Source organism: Pelobates fuscus, chromosome 6 (assembly GCF_036172605.1).
Source record: "Pelobates fuscus isolate aPelFus1 chromosome 6, aPelFus1.pri, whole genome shotgun sequence".
Classification (NCBI taxonomy): Eukaryota; Metazoa; Chordata; class Amphibia; order Anura; family Pelobatidae; genus Pelobates; species Pelobates fuscus.
The window spans coordinates 282786707-282804198 of record NC_086322.1 but is presented as its reverse complement, the minus strand read 5'-3'; the positions used below and the strand labels follow the sequence as shown (position 1 = coordinate 282804198).

The following is a 17492-nucleotide window of genomic DNA, read 5'->3' as shown; positions in this document are numbered from 1 at the left end:
TTTTTATCTCAGTAATTTATTCATTATTAAATGTCTAATGTTTCCATTTTGCAAATGATTGTTTTGTCAATTTTTCATTCACTGTTCCTTATGGGCTTTCTTCCCGGCCAGCAAATTCTCCAGGTCAGCAATGATTCCATCTCAGCTACTTTGGCCTTAAATCAGAAATACATTTTTGAAGTTACTGAGATTGCTGACTGAGTAACCCTTGGTGTTACAGTTAGAATGTTTATAAAATTCCCTCATGGAATCCATAATCTTGCCATTATAGGTGGTTAGTTCACTGTTGTGTTGCATAATTCAGGCTAAATTAGTAGAACTGGAAGTAAATTATTACCCAAGTTATGGATGCTTCTTTTGTCTTACTTATTGTCAAACAATGTCCCCCTCACACAACTGTATTTTTTATATCTAGAGGGCGCACATTTAAGAGCAGTCGCAGCGGGACAGCGTATTTTGGGGGGATTTGCTCCCCGACCCAATCCGGGGGCGTGAATGAGGTTAGTGTGTTAGTAATGTAAAACTGTATTGTATAATTAAAAGAACACTCCAAGCATCATATCCAAAAACTATATATTTCACGTCTCACTGCCTTTACTTTAACAGCTATATTTGTATTAACATTTGTTTGTTATCTTATAGCAGAAGAACAATGCATACTTTTACTTATAGTTTATTAAAGGAAGTGTATGGGCACCATAACAACTTCATTGAAATAAAGTTGTTATGGTGCCCAGAGGTCCCTGACCGGGTGCTGCTGGGGAAAGGGAGATCCGGCGCTGAAAAGCGACCTTTGGGGTTAAACAGTTCAAGAATGGTTTAAGCCCTTCAAATAAGAAAGCACCAGGGACCTCTGGGCACCATAATAACTTAATTTCCATGAAGTTGTTATGGTGCCCATACTGTTCTTTTAACAAAACTGGTTACAAAGTGTGATGTGTTTGTATACATTGACTTTTGCAGTTTGCATGCTGACAATTGCATTTTCTTTCTGTGTGTAGTATGGCACTATCGGTGGCATGGCTGTAACGTTGGCAGAGACCCTGGGACAGAATCTCGGGATGATGTGGAATAAACCCCGCACATCAGCTGGTAACACCCCAATGTGGAATATGGATCTACATGCTTTAACCCAAGCAATGCCTTGATGAAGTGCAGTAATGTGGCTGTCTCTCAATAGGTGACTGCAAGTGTCCGGACCTGTGGCTGGGTTGCATCATGGAAGACACGGGGTATGTGACCTATCATTCTTTTAGATATTTTTCCATAACAAGGTCACCGTAAAATGAAAAGTGAATGCATGTATCCAGCCTCAGGATTTGATCCAACATATGAGATACATTGGGTGTTAAGTGTAAAAGTGCCTTGATCAAACGTTCCTCCATTATTTTGCAATGTTCTTAATTTGCGCCTGTTTATTCCCTTGTGTGCTTGAGAACGCCAGATTTCTACTTTTTATGCTCTTTTTACTTTTGTCTGTCATTTTCAATTTGCGGTTTTATTTTATCATTTGACCATAATTTTGACCAGACCGATATATATATAAAAGTATTTTTTGACAAATGTTAACACTTATTGATATGGCAGATTGTTTTCTATCCCGGTAAGTTATTGTCGAGGAAGAAAAATTGTTGCATTCAATTGACAAAGTAAAAACCGAAAAGACATACAGACTTGGCACCAGTGAAATATTAAGGCAGAAACAGCAGTTTTTAAACATAATCCCCAATGAGTCCTGTAAAATTTGTTGACGTCGCCAGTGGGAAACAACTCATTAAACCCAACAGTTAGTACATTGCAGAGAACATCGGCTGGATAGTACAAAGGCACTTAGATTCCCGTTCCTCGCCCATTCATTTAATGGATATAATCTGCTTTTTTATTTTTTTATTTTTCAGTTTTTCTGACTTTATTCCAATGTTCAGAATGTGAGGGGAATTTGAAGGATCCTACAAATAATAATTAGAGACATGGAATGGTTAGGACGGGATTAGATATGTAAACCGGGGGAAGGGGAGGGGGCATTCCAGATTTCATCATGTCCCATAATGGTTTACTGGCCTCCTGGGCAATTATGGAATAAAAGGTTGCGACTACTTGATACAATTGCCAGAACATGTAGCCATTACATTACTATGAGTTTGTCTCTCCAATTGACGGTGCACATCAAATGTCGCTTCTAAATACAAACGCAAGTTACCATTGGATTATTGGTAACTTTAAAATATTTATTACAAAAAATTATATTTCTTCTTCTAAAGGTATTATCTACCCCAGAAGTTCTCTCGCTGCAGTATTGATGAATACAACCAATTTCTGCAAGATGGAGGTGGAAGCTGTCTTTTTAATAAACCTCTCAAGGTAAGAAGACAGTCTTCAAATAACGATACATTAAAGGGACACTATAATCACCAAAACAACTCTAGCTTAATGAAGCAGTTTTGGTGTATAGATCATGCCTCTGAAGTTTTTCTATTGCTCAATTCTCCGCCATTAATGAGTTCAATAATTCAGTTTTTGTTTATGCAGCCCTCGCTACACCTCCCGTGGCTGTGACTGACAGAGCCTGCATAAAAACAAAATGGTTTAATTTTCGATCAGATAACTTACTTTCAACGTTTTTATTTCCTGTTCTGTAAATTAAACTTTACATACAGTAAACTCCAGTAGCATCTAACAAGTTAATAACAGAGCAGGAGATAAGGTATTCTAAATTAAACAGAATATGCAATAAAGGAAGTGTAAACTTTAGGTGACTCTTTACAGGAAGTGTTTAGGAAGGCTGTGTAAGTCACATGCAGGGAGGTGTAACTAGGGTTCATAAACAAAGTGATTTAACTCCTAAATGGCAGAGAGTTGAGCAGTGAGTCTGCAGGGGCATGTTCTATACACCAAAACTGCTTCATTAAGCTAAAGTAGTTATGGTGACTATAGTGTCCCTTTAACTATACACCAATTCTGTACAATGTAGTTATTTGACTTCACAAAGCAAACACAATTACTTGTGTTCCTATTCTATTCCTTCTCTTGTGGTGTCCACAAATAGCCATTATCAGTGTTTCAGATTGAATATCTTCCTGTCTTCTTTACCCAGTTCCAGGTCTAGCAGCTGGCGTCAGGCAAGGAAACTGAGACTTTTGCCTTTCCTCAACAAAAGTAATCTCAGCATGGCCATGGGAATTCTATGTCAATGTGGCATTAGACTGGGCATGGCTGTCTTGCTAAATATCTTGTTAGATAACATTGTCAGAAAAGGGCATGGGATGTAATGATACAAAAGCAATGCTGCCCGTGTTTTGTTTGAGAAAAAACAAATAAGTCATTTGTTGAGTGATATGTGGTGGTCTCTACAACATTCTATAGGGATAAACTCCAAGATCGAGAAGGGAATTTCTGAAAATTGTTGTTTTAGATTTGCAGAGAGTGAAAGCCTGTCGAAAAGCAAGTTTTCAAGATACAATAAGCATGTATGGAGAGTCAGTGGTGGTCTGCCTAGCCACATAATAGATCCTAATCAATGACTATTCCAGGAGAGCAATAATTCCCCTCGAAACTTGATGATCACGTCAAAAGCTGTGCTGCCTGAAAAAATACTCCATGTCCAATAAAAACAACTGTTGTATCACAAAACGAAGGGAAATATATGAAGTGCAATCGTATTGTTTATTTGTGTCCAAGAAGAGGGAAGTAGCGCCTTGGACAACTCCTCAGATACAGGTCAATATGCAACAAGAAGAGAGGAGAAGAAGTAGAATATAGTGTAGTATGTAACTTTTTTTGATTAAAGAAAACAAAAGGAGATGCACTTACAGTGTATGGAGCTGATAAACTTTAATTTAGAATGTCTGGGCGATACAATCCCCGTCTGTGGATATGTAATTGGTATCTTGGTCCAATAGGGGATAATCCTATAAAATCCCATATAAATAAAAGGGATAATGTGTATATACATTACACTCATATGTACTTACATGACAAATCTCACTATTATATAAAAAACAATATAAAGGTATATCTGAACATCAATATACAGTACGTATGCAAAATACATAAAGTAGTTAATGTAAATATATGAACATCAATAAACAATGTATAAAATAGTGCAGATAAATGGTAGAACAGCTCGTAAAATAAAAATAAATAAAATGGATAAGAGGTAAAAAAAAGAGCATAGGAGTAAATAACATTAACATACAGTATAGTCAAAACATAAATACATATATAAAAGTGGAGATAGTAAATATATAATAGTGGTGAATAAAAATACAACGATAAATAGAAATGGGGATAAAAACAGAGTAAACTCTATAAAACACACTAAGTACATAGTATTTTATTTTATTACTTGTGTTGTTGAAATCCAGGTTGATAGGTACTGTGATCACTTTTGTTTTGGATTTTGAAATTGGATTCATTTCTCTCTGTCCAGTTGTCCAATGTCTTTGATTCGAGTTTCATTATTTTCAACATCAAATGTCTTCTCCTTGAGTTTGTCTTTTAAGGCGCTCAGAAAAAATGTCCGGGTTAGTGCAGTTCTGTTTTAGTCTAATAAGTTGACCTCTCTCACCACACAACAAGCTCTAGAAACCTATTATTCCTGGTTATTTTTTATTTGCTTACACTGTTCGTAAGTTGCAATACCAGCTGTCTTCTGTTGGGGAGTTCTTAACTGGTACTCATTGCAATGCCACCACACTTGAATGGTACTCATTGCAATGCCACCACACTTAAATGGTACTCATTGCAATGCCACCACGATTGAATGGTACTTATTACAATGCCACCATGCTTGTTTGGTACTCATTGCCATGCCACCACGCTTGAATGGTACTCATTGCAATGCCACCACGCTTGAATGGTACTCATTGCAATGCCACCATGCTTGTTTGGTACTCATTGCAATGCCACCACACTTAAATGGTACTCATTGCAATGCCACCACGATTGAATGGTACTTATTACAATGCCACCATGCTTGTTTGGTACTCATTGCCATGCCACCATGCTTGTTTGGTACTCATTGCCATGCCACCACGCTTGAATGGTACTCATTGCAATGCCACCACTCTTGAATGGTACTCATTGCAATGCCACCACGCTTGAATAGTACTCATTGCAATGCCACCACGCTTGAATGGTACTCATTGCAATGCCACCACACTTAAATGGTACTCATTGCAATGCCACCACGATTGAATGGTACTTATTACAATGCCACCATGCTTGTTTGGTACTCATTGCCATGCCACCACGCTTGAATGGTACTCATTGCCATGCCACCATGCTTGTTTGGTACTCATTGCCATGCCACCACGCTTGAATGGTACTCATTGCAATGCCACCACGCTTGAATGGTACTCATTGCAATGCCACCACGCTTGAATGGTACTCATTGCAATACCACCACCCTTCACTGGTACTGATTACAATAGCACCATCCTTTACAGGTACTTATTACCATGACCCCACCCTTAACTGATACTGATTTTACACTCCCGAGCAGGTTCTCATTGCTATGCCCCTATCGATAACTGTCACTGATTGCCATTTTCCATCTATAATTGGTACTGATGACCCTACCTTGAACTGCTACTGATTCCACACTGCTGTGCAAGTACTCATTGCTACGCACCCACCCAGAATGAATGTTGATTACTATGCTACCTCCTAGAATTACTATTGATTACTATGCCCCCTCCTTGAATTAGTATTGATTACTATGCCATGCCCTTAAATGGTACTCTGTGCCATGCCACCACCCTTATCTAGAACTCAGTGCAATGCCACCACCCTTAACTGGTACTCGGTGCAATGCTACCACTCTTAACTGGTACTCAGTGCCATGCCACCACCCTTAACTGGTACTTATTACCATGCTACCACATGTTATTAGTGCTGGTTGCAATGCCCCCATCCTTAACTGGTACTGATTCAACACTCCTAAACAGGTACTCATTGCTATGCCCTTATCGGTAATTGTCACTGATTGCCATTGTCCATCCATAATTGGTACTGATGCCCCTACTTTGAACGGCTACTGATTCCACACTGCTGAGCAAGTACTCATTGCATAGCACCCACCCACAATTAGTATTGATTACTATGTCCCCAACGTGAATTAGTATTAGGTGCCATTCTGTCTCCTTGAATACTGAGTGCCCATCCTGAATGTGTGATCATTAACAAGCCCTGACTACAATGCTCACTATCCTGAACACATATTCTTCGCTATGCTTCCATCTTGAATTAAGCTCATCGCTGTGCCCCCCTAATGACCTGGAACAGATTGATTTGCTTCCACCATGAACTAATATTGATTGCTCGGCCTTAACATGAACTCTTGGCATGCATATTCCACTAACTGAGATTAATAGACTTAACCCCGTCATGGACACGCAGTGACAACTGAGTCTTTCTTTGTCCCTTCATCCAGCTGCTTGATGCTCCGTCCTGTGGGAATGGATTTGTGGAGTTGGGAGAGGAATGTGATTGCGGTTCTCCTACTGTGAGTATCCTCGATCTATGCTATGAGATTTAGACATCACATAGATGACGCGAATACGTACGATTTTATTGGCCTCTGCTGTTATGGTGATACTTTCAGTTTATTAACCAAGGGATCCGAAAAAGCACAACGGTAGGGGATGCATTTTTTTTCTTTCAATATGTTAAGATCGTCCACTTATTTTATTTTTAATTTTAACATTTAAGGGACCATTGAAATGTCCCTAATTTTTTATGCATTATATAGACGATGAATTAACAATAGACAAAAAAAAAGTAAAAAATAAAGGATTTATTTGTTTTACTTCTTATGTTTATGCCAGACACAGTGGAGCTGCTGTTTTAGGAAATGGTGCACAGGGACCTTGTGATAACGACTCTAGGTTGTTGTGGTTAACTGAAGCGTAGCTATTACACCATTTATACTTTGAGTTTTTTTAATATGATGACTACCGATTTAGGATTCAGTAACTCTTAAACTTGAAAAAACCCAAAATAATTTAGGGGAAATTCACTCAACATGGAATTGTAGCAAATTAAAAATCCAAATGTAAAAGTTTAGGCTAAGATGTATAGGGGCTGTCTAAGCACCATAACCACAATGTGCTACATACCCCGGTCCTGGGTACCGACCCCAACCATGACAGATTGATAACATGAAAGATCCATTTCCACATTAACAGGATCTGTTTAATTCATCTTTGGATATATGATGCTTAGACTTCTCCTAAAAGTTAATAATGATGTAAACGTTTCACATCTGATGCTATAGTGACTACGCTTCTGCATGTCCAACCTTCCTCTGCAGGAATGTGCTAAATCTGGAGCCGGAAATTGCTGCAAGAAATGCACCCTTAGCCATGATGCCATGTGCAGTGACGGCTTGTGCTGCAGAGGATGCAAGGTAAGACCATGGATGTGATATCTAATGGGTCTCTCTTGGGTGTATGTGGGTCTTACCCACACTGATCAACACATAGACTTGCACCTGTGCCTGTTAAAACATATATACATGCATGCACTGATTTCCCGGGAAATCTAGAATGCTTACATTTTTCTTAAAGGGTCACTCTTTGCACCCAAACAACTTCATATCTTACAGTGCAGTGTGTTTGCTTTAGAAGATTTTGTTTCCTGCTCTGTTAATTCACAGAGCAGGAGATAAACACTTCTAAATTAAACACACTGTTTAATAAGGGAAGCTAAAATATTTAGACTTCTTTTTCAGGAAGTGTGCAGGGAGACTGTGTAAGTCACCCAAAAACAGTAATTTAACTCCTAAGCTACAGATAATTGAGTAGTGGGACTGCAGGGACATGATTTATAAACCAAAACGACTTTATAAAAGAACAACCATCAGCAGGTTTTCTTCTAATTTTTTAAGCGTTTATTACATTTATTGTAACCTAATTAAATTTTATTTGAAGAATTATCTAAATTTTGGTTTTATTTTGTCAAAATATCACTTTCTCGCCTGGCAGAGTAGCAATATTGTGTCAGACTCTACTGTTACCTGACCAGCTACTGCTCATTCTAACTTACCCGCTACTGCAACTTCACACAAAGCAATCAGCGGGCAAATTAAGTTGAACCGCAGTTGGTCAGATAACAGTAGAATATGACCCAACGTGGCTGCTTAGCCAGATGAAAAGAAATGACATTTCTTAAAATGAAATCAATATATATCATTTAAAAAAAAAAATAGCATTACATTTCATGAGATGTAATAAACTTAAAAAAATAGATGTAAAGATTTGATGACAGTTGTCCTTTAAACTAAAGTTGTTATGGTGCTTAGAGTGTCTCTTTAAAGGGACACTATAGTCACCTGAGCAACTTTAGCTTAATGAAGCAGTTTTGGTGTAGAGAACATGCCCCTGCAGCCTCACTGCTCAATCCTCTGCCATTTAGGAGTTAAATCACTTTGTTTATGAACCCTAGTCACACCTCCCTGCATGTGACGTGCACAGCCTTCCATAAACACTTCCTGTAAAGAGAGCCCTATTTAGGCTTTCTTTATTGCAAGTTCTGTTTAAGATTTTCTTATCCCCTGCTAGACCCTGCAAGAGCCTCCTGTATGTGATTAAAGTTCAATTTAGAGATTGAGATACAATTATTTAAGGTAAATTACATCTATATGAAAGTGAAACCAGTTTTTTTTGTTCATGCAGGCTCTGTCAATCATAGCCAGAGGAGGTGTGGCTAGGGCTGCATAAACAGAAACAAAGTGATTTAACTCCTAAATGACAGTGAATTGAGCAGTGAAATTGCAGGGGAATGATCTATAGTCAACCTGGGCGGTTTGGGATTTCAGGTGGGCGGTGGTTGGTTCTGCAGGAACTGCCCAGTGGGCTTTGAGGGCCATGGACAAAGGCCGGCAGGGGAGATTCTTTCATCTACCCTGCCGACCCATGCCCCCCTCCCTGGTAAAAGCTATGAAGAAGGGAGGGGAGACATTAAGATAGATTTTCACATCTCACCCACCAACACACAGTATAGACCCTATGCACCCGTCTCACGCACACTACACCGCTCCCCTCACACACACACAGAACATCTAACACACACACAGCATCCTTAACACACACACAGCATCCTTAACACAGAAACAGCACCCTTCACGCACACTGCACTCTTCAAACACACACTGCACCCTTCACACACACACTGCACCCCCTCACCCATAGCACCCCTCACACACACTGCCCCTCTCACGCACAGCACCCTTCACACACAAACTGCACCCCTCACACACACAAACTGCACCCTTCACACACACACTGCACGCCTCACACACACTGCACCTCACACACACACTACACCATTCACACACAAACACACAGCACCTCACAAACACACATCGAAAAAAAAGAATAGAAAATAGAAAAAATAATGATAAATGTAAGCACATATTTGAAAAAACCCTCCTCTAAAAAACAAAACAAAATTGCGCTATAAAATTACTGCGGCACTGGTGGGTGGTAAGGAAATTTTACCATCAACAAAGATACAAAAGTGGGCGGTAGGTATTAAAAGGTTGACTACCCCGATCTATACACTAAAACTGCTTTATTTAGCTAAAGTAATTTAGGTGACTATAGTGTTGCTATTCTTTGACCCTTTCTCCACACTCTGTCAATTAGGATATCATACTTATAATTTAAATCACTGTAGTGTAAAACATCTCTATTCCTTTGCCTGCTCTAAATTTAAACAAAGAATGTCCGTGCTCACATAGACCTTTTAATTTGATTCTTTTGAATAAGCATTATCAAATGTACACAATCTGTTTGAAAAACCTTTCAAATGTTTCTATGTTTCTGTGATTTATGTACAAAATACGCATAGCCTTTAATGGTGACATCTGCAGATAATCAATTGAAACGTTTTTCGAACAGATTGTGATCATTTAAAAATCGTATCCAAAAATATTAAATCGACGCTTCAATAAGAGAATACCAAAAACCCATCAAGATGGCCTAGCTCATGATACAAGTGACAAAGCATGTATATATTCGACAAAACGTAATTTTCTACACATTTGGCCATCATTGTGGGCAGAATTGTTTTAAAACTAGTTCACGGTTAATAACTGCAAGAAACGAATGGAGCCTGCATGCTAAATAACCTTTCAAAGGAAAATTTGCTGTTCCGCAAGTTGCCAATCCGCGACTTGCAAAAAATATACTGCTAAGTTTTTTCTTCACAGTACGAGCCAAGAGGAACAACTTGCCGGGAGCCTGTTAATGAATGTGATGTGCCCGAGACCTGCCCCGGAGACTCCAGTGTGGTGAGTTCTGTCAAGAGAACAATGAGAAAATGAATTAGGTGATTGGTGTTAGTAAAAATAAACACCTTTCTTTTTCAGTAACGATCTCCTATTTCATGTTTACAGTGTCCGCCAAACCTACACAAACAAGATGGATACTTTTGCGACAACGAACAGGTGATATTCCGCTTGTTGATGTTTTCTAGCATAAAAGTGTGTAAAGATTAACCAACAGATAAGAAAGTATAGTGCAGGGATAGGCAACCTTCGGCACTCCAGGTGTTGTGGACTACATCCCCCATAATGCTCATGCACCCATAATGCTGGCAAAGCATCGTGGGAGGTGTAGTCCAAAACATATGCAGTGCCGAAGGTTGCCTATGCCTGGTATAGTGGATTGTGCGTCATTCAGATTAATATCTGAGAGGCCAGCCTTTGTTAACCTCCACACGGTCAGGGTATGGCTCTGAAAGGGTTAATAATGCGTCACAGCTCAATGAGCATTGTTCTATGAATATATTCTGCATTTCTGTGTGTCCCTGTATTATGGTGTTATCGTTAGGACATATCTAGGTCATTATCCTTGGACACAAACACACACAACACATTAACTCACATTTCAGTCAGTTGAAGGACGCCTGAAAGTTGAAAATACCTTTTTTTTCAATTTTCACTTAGATTTATATTTGCTCTCACAGTGATACTGTTTCAATTTATTTGCTTTTAATAGGGTCGATGCTATGGTGGCCGTTGTAAAACCAGAGATCGTCAGTGCAATGCATTATGGGGACACAGTAAGTTTTACATATTGAATTCATTTACGGGTGAAGGACCATAAAGCAACGGAAAGACACATAGCCAACCATTGTTAAAGAGACGCTATAAGTACCAAAACAATCTCAATTCTCTGCCATTTAGTAGTTAAATCAATTATTTTATACAGCACTGGTCACATCTGCCCTGCATGTTACCACTCCTGTAAAGAGAGATCTAATTTTTAAACTTCTTTTATTGCACATTCAGTTTAAAGGGACATGCATCACTTTGAGACAACTGTCTCATTCTAAAGCGCTAGCTGAAGAAATTCCCCTAGCTTAGAGGCGTACCCAACAATGCAATCTGACCAAGTTTATAGAATTTTTAAAAACACTTATTACATACTTTTCACATTTTTCTTGCTTTTATGGTTTGTATATTTGTATAAAAGTGTTTGCTTGCTGGTTTAAGGACCACTATAGTGCCCTCAGGGTCCCCCTCCCGCCGGGCTCTAGGGGGAGGAAGGGGTTAAACGCTTACCTTTCTCCAGTGCTGGGCTCCCTCGGCGCTGGGGACTCTCCCCCCTCTTCTGACATCATCCGCCGAATGCGCCTGCGTGGCAAGAGGCGTGCGCGCATTCAATCAGTCCATAGGAAAGCATTTCTAAATGCTTTTCTATGGATGGCAGCGTCTTCTCACTGTGATTTTCACAGTGAGAAGCGCGGAAACGCCTCTAGCCGCTGTCAGTGAGACAGCCACTAGAGGCTGGATTAACCCTATTGTAAACATAGCAGTTTCTATGAAACTGCTATGTTTACAGCTGCAGGGTTAACCCTAGAGGGGCCTGGCACCCAGACCACTTCATTGAGCTGAAGTGGTCAGGGTGCCTATAGTGCTCCTTAAATAAAAAAAAAAAAAAAAATCACATGATGCATGTCCCTTTAATATAAAATTTCTTATCTCCTGATCTGTTATTAGCCTGCAGGAGCCTCATATATGATAACAATTCAATTAACAGAGCAGGAGACAAAAACTTCTAGAGTAAACACACTGTGCTGTAAGATCCGATTGAAAAGGAAACCATATTTTCTCATGAAGGCTGTGAAACTGCTTCATTAAGTTAAAGTTGTTTTGGTGCTCAGAGTATCCCTTTAAGATCACAGGCCTGTGCTACATGAAACATATTTTTCCTCCCAAGCCTAAGCAACTCCTTATTTATCTTTTTTCATTTAAAGGTATCAGTGTCTCAGTGCCTTAGGCAAACGTTTTTGATATCAGCTCCCTTTCTAGACCTCTTCATTAAACATCTTGTATTTGGTATGGCCAAACCAAAGTAAAACATGTATTCTAGGTCTAAACAGCTCTCTATTTTAACCATGAGGAGTAAGCCCACATTTTATGGCCAATGGCAATTGTTTTGAATGAAATAATACAATATATAATACAATAAACTCACCAAATACACACCCTCTACGGATATATTAAAGGATCACTATAGGGTTAGGAACACAAACATATATTCCTGACCCTATAGTGTTACAACCACCATCTAGACCCCCTGGGCCCCTCATGCCTCCATAAATATAGCAACATCTTACTGTATTCAAGCCTGAAGCTGTAGATCTGCATGCTGTTTGCCTTCAAAAAATAAGCTGTCTGCTGACATCATCAGAAGTGGCGGCCTGATCCAATCACAATGCTTCTCCCCATTGGATTGGCTGAGACTGACAAAGAGGCAGATCAGGGGCAAAGCCAGCATGATTCAAACACAGCCCTGGCCAATCAGCATCTCCTCATAGAGATGAATTTAATCAATGAATCTCTATGAGGAAAGTTCAGTGTCTGCATGCAGAGGGAGGAGATACTGAATGTTTGGATGCCTTTTAGGCAGCCATGACTCAGGAAGGATCTCTAACAGCTATCTGAGGAGTGGCCAGTGAAGTTATCACTAGGCTGTAATGTAAACACTGCATTTTCTCTGAAAAGACAGTGTTTACAGCAAAATGCCTGAAGGTAATGATTCTACTCACCAGATCACTCATTTTTCTGTACACGTATTAGTAGCACAGAGATACAAACCATAATGCTAATCACTTGTGCTTGTTTTACCCAAGGCGCATCTGACAGGTACTGCTACGAAAAGTTAAATGTTGAAGGGACCGAGAAAGGGAACTGCGGAAAAAATGGAGAAACCTGGATACAATGTAGCAAACAGTAAGTAAACGGGTGCTTTAGGTCTTTGTTGACTCTTTAAGCTCTGATAAATACTAATCCTTAGCCACACTTGTTGCCTCTCCTAGGGATGTGCTATGTGGGTATTTGCTATGCTCCAATATCTCCGGAATTCCGAGGATCGGAGAGCTGAACGGAGATATCACCAGTATGAGCTTGTACCAACATAATCGATACCTGGACTGCAGGTAAGACAGCAGGGTCATAATCTGTAAACCAAAATTATTTCTTTAACCCCTTAAGGACACATGACATGTCTGACACGTCATGATTCCATTTTATTCCAGAAGTTTGGTCCTTAAGGGGTTAAACTAAAGTTGTTTTGGTGCTTAAGGACCAAGCTCCATTTGTTTGTTTTTCACTTAAGGAGCACAGCAATTTTTGCAGTTTTGCTATGTGTTTATGCAGCAGCCATTTTCAATCTCTCATTTATTGCACCAACACATATTATATACTATTTTAAAAGGACAAAAAAAGGGAGTTATTTTGATGTGACATATTCATAAATAAATTCTGATTTATTTAAAAAAAAAAAAAAACACTTGTAAAGTGTAAAAAAAACAAAACTATTTTTTCTTCACAGTTTTGGTGATAATAATGTGTGCATAATTAGTGAAGCGTAAGAAAAGTAATTCAAAATAAATTAATTTATTTGTTCTAATTTAGAGTATATAATATGTCTAGGATTTCAATTTATTTTTGGTAACTGCAGGTCACAAAATAGAAGGAGCAAAATAAAACAAAATTGCCACACATATATGTGTATATATTTATATAAAGTAGACATCATAGGCTACTTACCTATGGGAATTTTGATACTTATTATGTAGAAATTTAGCTGCCAATCACTGCTAAATATTGTAGAGAATTTTTTTTATTGATTTTTAACATACACACATATAACAAATTTTTAAAGAGTATTTTGTAAACCTGATGTGTGCTATTACTGTACAAAGCAACATATTGTGTTCAGCTACATATTCTGAGTACGGCAATACCCCAAATGTATGCCTTTATCACCATTCTGTGAAACTACAGCATCATATAAGAAACTTGACCATTTCAGTTTTTACAGTTAGATATTTGATTGGTCTATGTCTCATTTTGGGGCAATATAGCAGTTTGACTGTTCAAATTACCCCACAAAGGCCTACCATTTTTGAAAGGAGACATTCCAGGGTATCTCATATGGTGTATACTGTGCCTTAGCCTAATGCCATTTTTTCACCAGTTTATGTCACGTTTGTGATAAAAGTCTTTTGGGTGTGTGCGCATTTTATACATACTCATTAAAATTTAACTGGGCATTTCTGAAATGTGCCACTATAATCAATAGCCTCAGATTATGCTCAGCAAACTCTTCTGAACAGATCAATACACAATACTTCCTTTGAGACTAAGTGATAATGCCATATATGAGACCCGACTAATTCAGTTTTTACAGTAAGAATTTTCATAAATGAATTTGATGGCCATATTTCTCATGTTCTTATCTGTCTTTGTATATATGTTTATATCAGTGAGAAAAATGTGTCTAGTTATAAATCGTGGTCATGCCAAGTATCCATTTCGTCTCACTTGCAGAGGAGGGCAAGTAGTGCTCCCAGATGGCTCGAACGTGGGGTATGTGGAAGACGGTACCCCATGTGGCCCTAACATGATGTGTCTGGAACAGAAGTGCCTCCCTGCTGCGGTTTTTAACTTTAGCACTTGTCCTGGAAGTGTAAATGAAGAGGTCTGCTCAGACCACGGGGTAAGTTGGGATAAACTGCAAGGATTTTGGTGGAAAATTGAAAAATAAGTCATTTTTATTTATATTTAGCTGTCATTATATTTGTGTGATTGTGTAACCAGTTCACACAGAATGGCTACCACGTCCTGCAGTTGGAGCACTTCAACTCCAGGAACCATGGATCCACTGCTTTTAAAACCTGTTACTGATTAATATTTTATATAAATGCTTATGGGTGCATCACTTGTCTGTCTTTTTTTTTTTGGTTTTTGAACGATGTTTATTTTTGCAATTTGTGAAAAATGCAATATCAGATGAGGGCATGTAAAAACAGAACAGAGTCAAAAATATATTTATGGTAGCGGAAGTGTCCAAAGCAGCCGAACATTGTCTGAATGATAAATTATTTCAAGACAACCAATCTAGAGAAAAAAAGATGTTCGGAAAGAGCAGTCGGAAAAAAGGTAAAAATAAAAGCGGGTGGTGTATATGTATAGAGGCAGTAAACATCTATATTTATATTTTTAATAAATATATATATAGGATTCTGACATACAATCGAATTTTAAATGACCCGAAAAAAATTCTATCTTCGGACAAAATGAGTCGGCAGAGGCAAAATTTCTCATCTTGCTTATGCCAAAACAATAGCCGTTAAGAGAGAATGTTTAGGGTCTGGAGTTAAATGGTATATAGAGAAAAGCTGATCTGAGATGAAGACCACCACTCAGAGAGATATATAATGTGGCTAAGTTAAGAACATGATGTAACTTGAGACCAAATCCACCACATATATTAAAAGGGGGCTAACCGAGGTAGGAGACTAACCCCTAACTTATAGCTTTTGCTCTGAAGCTGGTCGGATATCTCTCTGATCCTAACTCTGTCCACAGGTGTGCAGCAACGAAGGAAAGTGTATATGTCATCCAGACTGGACTGGAAAAGACTGCAGTGTGTACGATCCTCTACCTGTTCCTAAGCCACCTGCTGTGGTTGAAAGATACAAAGGTAAAACATAAAGCTTATTATTGTAAAAGAAAATCGTATTCTTAAAAATATCCATCCATGCAAAGGTCGTATGCGGCCATAAAAATTTATAAAATAAGGAAAAAACATCCAGAGAAAGGTGGGCTTTTGTCAGTCTTCCTATGTTTCTGCTTAGAATAACTATCTAATGTGGCACAATTCATTTATTTTATACCACTTCATGTCTATGTGACAGGTAATACGCCCAAACTCTTCTTATTAACTAGAGAACCTCATAATAAATAATTTATTAAGATTTCCAAAATTCAACACTGTTTTGAAAACATTCCAAATGACTTAACTACAAAAATTCCCGTAGCCTTTAATAATGGTGATGTATCTGTAGATAAATCGTTTGGAACTTTTTTCGGACAGTATTGAATCATTTTGAAATCAATGTATTAAATCGAGGCTAAAGTTCTCTATTTAATATTTTTGCATGAGCTTTTGAAATGATTTAATATTTTTGGATAAACTTTCAAAATGATTCAATATTTCAAAAAACTATTTTAATTTTGAAACATTTTGCTATTTTTGATATCTTGATATATTTTTATATATATGATAGATTTTTTTTTTTTGATATGTTAGTATTTTAAAGAAATCATTTAAAAAGTTTATCCACAAATATTGAATAATTTGAAAGGCTTATGTAAAATTAGTAAATTGAGGCCATAGCATAGTTCATAATATAGGAAGAAGTACTTCTGCTTTCCTAACTGATTTTAGATTTTTTTTTGTAACAAAGTTACCAGTATCTGTCTCTTTGTCCAGGTCCCAGTGGCACAAACATCATTATTGGGTCCATCGCAGGAGCTGTGCTGATCGCTGCCATTGTACTGGGGGGAACCGGATGGGGTTTTAAGTAAGTAGACAAAAATGCACTTACCGTTCGTATTGGTAAAGACACTCAAGTAACCACCAACAGTCATATAACTCTTCCTCTGAGTGTCATTTGGCGAGCCATTTAAATTAATTTATGTTATTTGATAACTTTAGGTTTGTAAATTGTGTTTAACTGTTTGGAGAGGCATAACTTTTACGATGTTACTAATAAAGTCTTTTTCCCCCCCCCCCTCCTTATGTAAAGGAATATCCGGAGAGGAAGGTAAAGCAAAGAATTTTCTACATAAAACTTTTCGTCATCTGTTGTAGAATAAAGAAAGAGCTAATGAATCGAGTGGAATAATCCCCGAAAAATAAGGAAAAGGGGGTAACCTCTTTCTAGAACTAAGCAGAAAGCAGGGAGGTATCAGGGAGACATTACCTATAATGTAACCTTTATTAATAAACGATAAAAAGTGTAAATTATATATAACATTTTAGTCAATTCTATAAAATACTAAATCATTTCCATAAAATACCTAGATAGGACAGAAAACCAGAAATAGTTCCACCAAGTGAATACCCCAAGATAAGTCGAAGACTGCCTAAACCCCATGCCCCATGCCCCATGGTGCAAGATGTCAAAGC

The 17492-nt window shown here is 38.2% G+C and overlaps 1 protein-coding gene and 1 long non-coding RNA gene across 2 annotated transcripts in view; both read left to right on the top strand.

Moving 5' to 3' along the window:
• LOC134614992 (uncharacterized) overlaps positions 1–17492 on the top strand; it is a 420807-nt gene that overhangs the window by 399704 nt on the left and 3611 nt on the right. The gene's annotated exons all lie outside the window — the stretch shown is intronic.
• The window catches only part of ADAM11 (ADAM metallopeptidase domain 11), a 46950-nt gene that overhangs the window by 26553 nt on the left and 2905 nt on the right, over positions 1–17492 (top strand). The window contains exons 12-26 of the mRNA XM_063459316.1: positions 416–500; positions 1002–1092; positions 1181–1232; positions 2262–2361; positions 6434–6505; positions 7313–7408; positions 10214–10294; positions 10400–10450; positions 11004–11067; positions 13144–13243; positions 13330–13449; positions 14846–15014; positions 15887–16001; positions 16794–16884; positions 17110–17127. Coding sequence (XP_063315386.1) covers positions 416–500; positions 1002–1092; positions 1181–1232; positions 2262–2361; positions 6434–6505; positions 7313–7408; positions 10214–10294; positions 10400–10450; positions 11004–11067; positions 13144–13243; positions 13330–13449; positions 14846–15014; positions 15887–16001; positions 16794–16884; positions 17110–17127 — 1305 coding nt within the window. The remainder of the gene's footprint in view (positions 1–415; positions 501–1001; positions 1093–1180; positions 1233–2261; positions 2362–6433; positions 6506–7312; positions 7409–10213; positions 10295–10399; positions 10451–11003; positions 11068–13143; positions 13244–13329; positions 13450–14845; positions 15015–15886; positions 16002–16793; positions 16885–17109; positions 17128–17492) is intronic.